This window comes from Mus pahari, chromosome 1 (genome assembly GCF_900095145.1).
Source record: "Mus pahari chromosome 1, PAHARI_EIJ_v1.1, whole genome shotgun sequence".
NCBI lineage: Eukaryota > Metazoa > Chordata > Mammalia > Rodentia > Muridae > Mus > Mus pahari.
In genome coordinates, this window is record NC_034590.1 from 22,208,993 (window position 1) to 22,217,649 (window position 8,657).

Consider the following 8,657-nt stretch of genomic DNA (forward strand, 5'->3'; position numbering starts at 1 on the left):
AAAAAAAAAAAAAAAAAAGAAAGAAAAAGCAAAAAGAAAACAAAACACTCTAAAAGTTTAGATCATTTGAGTCAAAACACCTAGAAACTCGCCAGGGAAAACTTGTAAGCTCATCGTCATTGTCGTCGTCGTCATCGTCAGTGGTGGAGGCTCAAGGCTTTAATCCCAACACATAGAGAGACACTGTCTCGGAGGAAAAGGAAGGAAGGAATAAAAGACAAACCCAGCAAACACGTAGCAAGAGCATCTTCCACTAAACAGAGATAATACTCATGTGCAGAGTGGCCAGCGCCCCCAGGCTTCTACGCATGCACAGGCCCCATCTACGCATGCGCAGGAATCCAGCCCCCCCCTCACCACCTCCCCCTCACCCCCCACCCCGCCCCACCCTCAAAGAAGCTTGCAGGTGTTCTAGCACTGCGCCTTTCACATTGGCTTGTGCTCACGTGCAAGATGTGCGGCTCCACCCTCTCAACGCTGCTCTACCAGAAACCCTGAGACCCGCAGCTTCGATTTTTGTTCAGTTTTTGAGAAAGTTTTAATGGGATCCAGGTTGGCCTAGAGAATCCTCTTGCCTCTGCCTCAGAAGTATTGAGCTCTCATGTATCCACTGCCACATCTAGCTTTAATTTTTTTTTTTAAGAGTTGTATTCTGCACATGAAAACATAGACCTAGCTCCCGGGGGTCAGACGCTATTTCTTTGCAGGAACAAGTTTTTCTGTACAGGTGACCCACCAGCCAGCTGTATTACCCCAGGATTTTACATTTCAGACACAGTTCAGTTCATAAGGACTCACTGTATTCCTGGGAGCCTGGACTGGACTCTGTCAGCCCATTTTATTGCAGGCCAAGTATGGTATCCTCATGGCTGCCAGCACAAGGTCAGCTGTGGCAGTTCTGGCATGGGTGAACCATTTGGCTCCTCCCTCTAGTGGGGCCTGATGTTTCAGGGGAACTGCTGAGGTGGCCCCCTAATTTACCAGACCTGCCCTCTCTCTTCTCTCCCATTCTCCCACAGCCTCTTCTTCCTCCATTGCTTTTTATTCTGTACAAGTAGAGGCCATGCTGGAAGCCTCTTTTTCAAAGGAGTCTCGTCTCTTCTTTGAGGGTAGGGCTAAAGAAAAGTTGTGTTGGCAGTGTGGGGGTTAATTCTGTCCTGCAGAAACGTAGCTGCAGACTACCTGGGCACATGTTTTAGGCATTGCTTTTGGGATTACCTGTTATATCTTGCACTCACATTTTAGCCCAAAATTGCAGTGTGTGTGTGTGTGTGTGTGTGTGTGTGTGTGTGTGTGTGAGTGTGTGTGTTGTTACCCAGACAATAAACAGTGGGCACTAAGATTTTGGGGGAAGCACTTTGTATCCTGATCCTGGTGGTAGTCGTATGAGTATGCTGATTTTCTAGAATTTTTCAAGCTGTGCACATAAGATTCTGTACCTTATCACAAGAGTAAGGACGCTTAGGAGGCTGAGAGATGGCTTAGTAGCTAAGAACACATGTGACTCTTAGAGAGAACCCAAGTTCAGGTCCCAGCACCCGTGTTGTGTGACTCATACTACCTCTAAGTCTTAATTGCAGGGGACTCTGCACCCTCTTCTAGGTTATATACTCACAAGCACTTATATGCGTGCGAGTACACACACACTAAAAAGAAAACTTTTTAAAAAAACAATATGGCATCTACAGAGTGCACATCAATTGGTAGACTGCTCTCCTGACCCATACAAAACCCTGCGTTGGATCCCCAGCAACACCACATAAATAGTGAGTGGTGACCTGCGTTTGTAATCTTAGCCCTTGGGAGACGGAGACAGGAGGATCCACAGCATCAGCCTTGGCTACATAATGAGTTTCAGGGCAGCCGGGGCGATAGGATATATGAAACCTTGCCTCAGAATTACACATGCACACTCTTGGAGTACACACAGCACCTAAATAAATAATTGTATCTTAAAAACAAACTCGAAGCCATACTCGCTGAGAACGATCACCGACTGGTGTTTAGACACAAGTTAGGAACATTTAGCCAGCCTAGGTTCCTGCTACTAAACGTCTGAAGGGACGCAGGGGGACCTGGGACACCAGTCAGAAAACTCTCCTGCCTGCTTCCTTCCCACAGGCTGATGTTGGTCTGCAGACGGTCCTGATGCCAACTATCTGAGCTTGGTGCAGGCGAAGACCTTCCCTTTTGAGCAGCACTTTTCTCTCTCCTCACAGGTGTCACAGGGCGAAGTGTAAAGGCCACTACACAGATATCTTAGACAAGATCAGAAGTAATGTTATGCGATACGAAGGGTTCACTATTCAGTGGGCCTATTATTCGTTCTCTTACAGAGCTACCCAAGTTTAAAACATTAAATTGCAAGCTGAAGTCGGTCTGGGTAGCAGAAACGCTGGCTACAGCAGAGGGTTCCGAAATGCCTGTTGTCAGGATGCTCCTAAATGGACTTTTCGTGACATTCTCTTTGTTCCTGTCCAGGGAGCATCTCAAAATATTAGATTCCACATTCCAGCGGCCTTGCGCCGCCTCCTCCCCCACAGGCTGGCAGGGATGCTAAGGGCCATTACCCCTCTTTGAGTGGATGGAGCTCGGGAGATGCGCCCGCACCCTCCCACTCCTTGGTGCGTGCATCGGGGCTCTTGTCACACAATGCTTTACCCTGGGCGAGTGAGTGGGCTACACTCAGGACACACAAGGCAAGAGAGGGCTTGGCATTCCCCCGGGGAACACTGCCTGCCTGGAGAAGGGAATTTTCTTTTTCTGGAAAGCGCAAGGAGAAACCTGGAGTGCTGATGGAAAAGAGGAGAAGGCAGAGGAGGTGCAGATCACTGGGGGAGCAAACCTTCCTTCAGGGGACTCTGTCTCCTCTGAGACACTGAGAGACATTGAAGATGCTCCACAAGGTTTTCCTGGCCTGTGTATGGGTATCCTGATCCCCTGCACTCATGGCTCAGTGTTAGAGACAAAAGTCCTCTGAGTGAGACCCGAGCCCCTCCGCATGACTTCTAGGAGAGCTGGTGAGTCCAAGAGTGGCATCAGAGAGGAGGGTGACATTGAAGTCACGTGTTCTGGGGTTGAGTTTTTCACTGTGTGACATCCTGGGATGGTCCAGTCAGATCCAAAGGATGAGCCTTTGTCGTCTCATCCACAAAATAATAGCCGCTAGACCTGCATGGGAGGTATGTCAGCAGTGGGCCAATTCTGGGCCTGCTTTTCCCAGAGCCTGAGGTGCTGAGCTGCTCAGAGGTCCCTCTTATCTCTCTGCAACTTAACTGCCCCTTTTCTCTGTCTCCCTCTTGCATCTGTAAGGATAGCACACTGTTGTGTGTTTTGCTTGTAGTTCCAGAGCTGTCTGCCTTCCGTTCTGCAGCATCTTGGTCTCCAGGCACTGTGTTGGTGCACAGAGTTTTAACAAGCACACATATGCCCGCTGTGCATTCATCTATACATTAGGTCCATGGCCACTCAGTCTTCCACACTTTGTGGGAGGCACTAATCCAGGTCCTAGGGGTGGTGAGCTGCCTATGCCAACATCATCTTTGATTTTAGTGCCTAAAGTTTTTGTTGTTGTTTTGCAACAAAATTCAGAGTGGGTTAAAAACACACACACACAAAACCATACAACTGTCAGTTTGTTTATTTATTTATCTCTAAAGGCAACGAAGATATGGCTGATGTAGCCGGGGTGGCTGTCTTGTGTGTCCCAGCGTCCTCTGGTCACCAGGCTATCAGGATGGCAGGTTCAACTTAGCTGGAGACAGGCAGGCTGCTACATACCAACCTGCCTCGGAGCCACTGCTTCTGACTCCGGGCTGTTACTTCTCAGACCTGTGCTTTCATGGGGCTGTTACCAGTAGGAATAACAGTGCAACCTCAGGGGGTGAGCTGAAAGTGTTTGAGAGTCATAATGTCTGGGGACACAAGTTGCAGGTGACGTTGCTGTAATTCTTTACATTTGTCTGGGCTCCAACTTAAAGCCCCTGCAGCATCTAGGCCCGCAAAGGGATTCAGTGTCTAGAGGCTTGAGCAGCTAAAACCCCTGTTCAGCTTCTGCAAGACAGAGATATGGGGTAAATGATAAAGACACAGCAGGGTGCCGGGATGCTCAGAGCTGGGGAGTTTGGTGAGAGAGCCACTGTTTATGAAATTCCTCCATACTTAGATCTTAAGTTCACCACTGACTCTCTATTCAATGGTCTATTTAATTCCAACCTGCTTGACAGCCAGTGTAACAGTTTTGGAGATGGGAGGGAACGCAAGATCTCACACAGCAATGAATGACAGCAGCCAGTGCTGGAATTCAAGCCCACTGGGCTACAAAGCCAGTGTCCTTATTCTTTTGGTGCAGACTTCCCTTTCCGGGAACATGGCCCGTTACTCCAAGGTCCATTCTGGCTTATTCGCCCCACCCCCACCCCTGCCCCCGACTTGCCTGTTGATGACCAAGGCGACTTCCAAAAGAGCTGGTAAGAAAAGCTCCGGTGGGAGTTAGGCCCACCAGTGTGCTGACCTGCTTGGCCTTCCTGTTGCAAGCTCTGGGAACAGAAAAACAGAGTCCATCCATTTTAACTTCCAAGAGATACCACCAGTGGTCACACATGGCTCAGGGAGGATTTGTTAAGGATGTGTGAGTGCTAGCCTGTCAAGATGTCCCAGGCAGATACCCAGCTGCAGAAGACCGTTGGAAGAGCTCTCACCCTGCACCAAGTTTTCGGGTGTGATGGGTAGTTGGAGGCCAGGCTAAGCCTACTCTATGCCTGGGCTTGAAACAGCCAGAATGTCTGTAGGAGAATCTGCTAGGTGTAGGTATCTTTAGTAGGTAACCGGAGTCATGTAGAAGGTATCTGTTTGGCTTGTAGTCAAAATTTACACAGTACTGCAGTGGTTAAATCGTTAGCTTGGCAACTGGACTAGTTGCCATATAATGCCTTCCTCACTATATGAGTTTGGGCAAGTTTCTTTTCTACTAAGACCTCAGGATTCTGTTATTTCCTAGTGAGTTTTTGCTGAGAAATAAATTGAATTATATTCTCTTTCTTTTTGTCTCTGTCCCCGTCTCCCCACCTGTCCCTGTCTCTCTTATGTATCTGTGTCTCTGTCTCAATCCCCAGGGTTTCATGTAGCCCAGGCTGACCTCAAACTCAATGATGACTTCTGATCCATCTGTCTCTGTGTCCAGAACCTTGAGATTACAGACACGTGCCACTGTGTTGGATTTCTGTAGCATTAGTGATGGGGAATGCAGGCATCATGCATGCTAGGCAAGCACACAGTAGGCTGAGCTATATCCCCAGCCTGATGTATATTTTCTAAAATATATATGTATGTATATGTATATATATGCATGTGTATATATACACATACACACATATACATACATACATATACGCACACATATTTATCGTAACCAGACAGTGGTGGTACACATTTTTATTTCTCCCACTTGGGGATGCAGAGATAGGTAAATCTCTATGAGGCTGAGGCCAGCCCGTTCTTCATGGAGAGGCCAACCAGGGCTACATTGTGAGACCCTGCCTCAAAAAGAAAAGTGTTATTTTATTCTCTGTGTGTGTGCTTATCCCATGGCAAGCGTCAGCACAGCTTTGTGGAGCCGTTGTCTTCCACCTTTACGTGGGTTGCAGGAGTTGAACTTGAGCCACTAGTACCTTTCCCTGTCCAACAATCTCACAGGCCCCTGGTGCACATATTTAACAAAACAAAGCAAAGCATGTTAGCTTGCACCTGGAGCCCTGGAGCACACAGTGAGCTGTAGGTTTCAGTGCCGCTGTTAACTAACTGCTTAACAGTGTAATGTGGAAGAGAGGTCTATGGGCATGGAAACACAAACAGCGCAGTGGTTCAGTCTGTAAAAGGTGCTACAGCCTCAGTGCATCTTAGAACATTTTTATATGTGTTGGGACATGTTCACATGTAAGGTCCATGAGGCAGAGGCTTTGAATTGTCTTTGAAGTATTCACAGAACAGACTGCTCCTCTGGCTCATGGTGGTACGTGAGAAATATTAGATGGTTAGATGGATGCTTCCAGAGTCTCTTCTTCCTGCCTCAGGCCTTTGCACATGCAGTTTCTGCTCACTGGCATGGTCCTCTCTAGATGCTCCTCATACTAAATTTGTCTCATTCTTTAGGGTCCTTCTAGAAGTTTCTGTCTGGCCACTGCTTCCCACATCATCCTTGCAGTCTAAACTAGGTCAATGTCTGTATCTCTCCAAGGCCGCTCCCCCTTCTCTTACGGTGTCCATCACATTCACAGCTGTGCATTTTATTATGTCTTTGCATCCCATGGTTGCTTCTCTCAATGATTGCCAGTCCCACAAAGCATGGAGACTAATCTTCCAGGTCCTGAGACCCTACGCGATGCCTGGCAAACTGTGGGCATTGAGTTCATTTTGGTTCAGTGCGTGTCAGAAGGATCTGGAAGAAGGAAACCAGGCTGAGGTCAGCTTTCAAATTAAGAAGATGGTAGAGCCGGGTGTGGTGGCGCACACCTTTAATCCCAGCACTTGGGAGGCAGAGGCAGGGGGATTTCTTGAGTTAGAGGCCAGCCTGGTCTACAGAGTGAGTTCCAGGACAGCCAAGGGCTACACAGAGAAGCCCTGTCTCGGAAAAAAAAAAAAAAAAAGACAGTAGCATTGTATATCTCCTGACTGGCTTTGACCAGCCGGTGCCCATGTCATAGCCTGCAGTGTGTATGTAGTAGCTATGAATTCCGTGGTTCCCACACCTTAGTGCATATGTGCTCTGCACACAGATATGGGACCTTCCCTCTGCCCCTCACATGGCTGAGTGTGTTTTAGTTGTTCCTTCCTCACGTCCCATCTCTGGTCCTTTGTACATAGCTGCAGCTCGATGTGTGGTTTAGGAAGGGTCAAGCAAGTGCAAGCACCTACAGGAGGCTATAATGGATGGAGGTTGAACAGGGGCTTCCTGTCTACGCTGGGCTCTCTTCCACTCAGCCCTCTGTAGGAAGGAGTTTGTCCTATTGGGTAGCATGGCCTCAGGCCAGGTCTTGCCCAGTTCAAGTGCATTTCTCGCCTCGCCTGCCTGGCCCCTTCTAGGCAGCTCATATAGGGGGTTTGTTTCTCCAACCCAGAAGCACTGCCGACTTACTTCCCCTTTCTTGTTCATACAAAGCTTCTCCCTTCCAGTCCCCTCCCCCCAGCCTCCAACCCCCCCCCCCCAGGCCCCAGAGCATTCAGCTCCCTTTGTGTCCTTCGGCCCTGCAGTTCATTAACTGCATACTCCTATCTCTTCCTGGGCTTCATGGCCAGCAGGTCAGGCTCTTCCAAAGAGAGTTGTCTAATTATCTTACTCGCCTGAGAACGCCGGCCAGCCGGCATCAGCAGGCATCAGCATCGTGGGGAGCAAAAGCTCAGAGACGAAGCTGGGTGGGAGTGAGCCCAGTTGCTGTTGCCAGTTGACTGTTTCCCAGGTCAGAAGAGTTTGCAGGCTTGCTTGCTCCCTCTCGGCTGTGTTAGACTGTCTGCAGAGTTGGATGCAAAGTTCTCCCTGCCTGTGGAATGACAGGAAGATTGGGAACAAAGGGAAGGGGACAGACTGGTGCTGGTGGGGATTCAGACAGGGCTGGAGGTGGCTGCCTGCAAGGGGCAGAGTCGATGGCCCCTTTCTTATCACCTCTCCCTCTACTCTGCTTACCTTCCCCCTGGGGCCCTTGACCTGCTCTTCCCCCGGACCCTTTGCTCTCTTTTCCTCCTCCATTAGTCTTTCCTTACAGGGGAAAAAAAAGTAGAGGTTGCCGTGACTTTCTCACAAAGTAAGCAGATGTCTGAGGTGTTGAAAGTCCTTAAGTAGTCCCTGTGTTGGCTTGGCGTGCATGGGTGAGCTCTAATTCAGCATGTGTCCTGTCCACAGACTGACACTGAGAAACACTCGCAGGTGGAGAGGAATTCCCTGTGGTCTGGTGACGACATCAAGAAATCAGATGGAGGCTCAGACAGTGGCGTGAAGATGGAGCCGGGCTCCAAGTGGCGGCGGAATCCTTCAGACATGTCCGATGAGTCGGACAAAAGTGTGTCTGGCAAGAAGAATCCAGTTCTTTCACAGACAGGCTCATGGCGGAGAGGCATGACGGCAGAGGTGGGCATCACCATGCCAAGGACCAAGCCATCAGCTCCGACGGGCACACTGAAGACCCCAGGGACTGGTGAGTGAGAGGCCAAATCATGATGACTTTAGTGGGGGCTTTACATTACATGTAACTTCTTCAGGTGGCTGTTTTGCTCACAACTGTTTTTTGTGGTGTGTAGACATAGCTGTATGCATGTGTATGTGTGTATGAGGTGTATGTGCACACAAATAATGTGAGTATGCCAGTACATACTGTGTGGACATGCATGAGGACACCAGAGGATAATCTCAGATATGTTCCACAACACCATCACCCCCTCCTACCACCCTTTTTTGTTTTGGTTACCATCTATCATCTACCTGTCTATCATTTATATCTGTCTAATCTACCAGTCTGTCTGTCTGTCTATCTGTATATCTATCATCTGTCTGTCCTATCTATCTATCCATCCATCTATCCTTTCCTTTCTCTCTCTTTCTTTCTTTCTTTCTTTCTTTCTTTCTTTCTTTCTTTCTTTCTTTCTTTCTCTCTCTCTCTCTCTCTCTC

At 48.7% G+C, this 8,657-nt stretch overlaps 1 protein-coding gene across 12 annotated transcripts in view; it reads left to right on the forward strand.

Moving 5' to 3' along the window:
- Positions 1-8,657, forward strand: part of Nav2 (neuron navigator 2) — a 643,327-nt gene that overhangs the window by 576,790 nt on the left and 57,880 nt on the right. For all 12 annotated transcript variants that reach the window (XM_029533095.1, XM_029533102.1, XM_021221030.2 and 9 more), the window contains one exon: positions 7,895-8,186. In XM_029533095.1, coding sequence (XP_029388955.1) covers positions 7,895-8,186 — 292 coding nt within the window. The remainder of the gene's footprint in view (positions 1-7,894; positions 8,187-8,657) is intronic.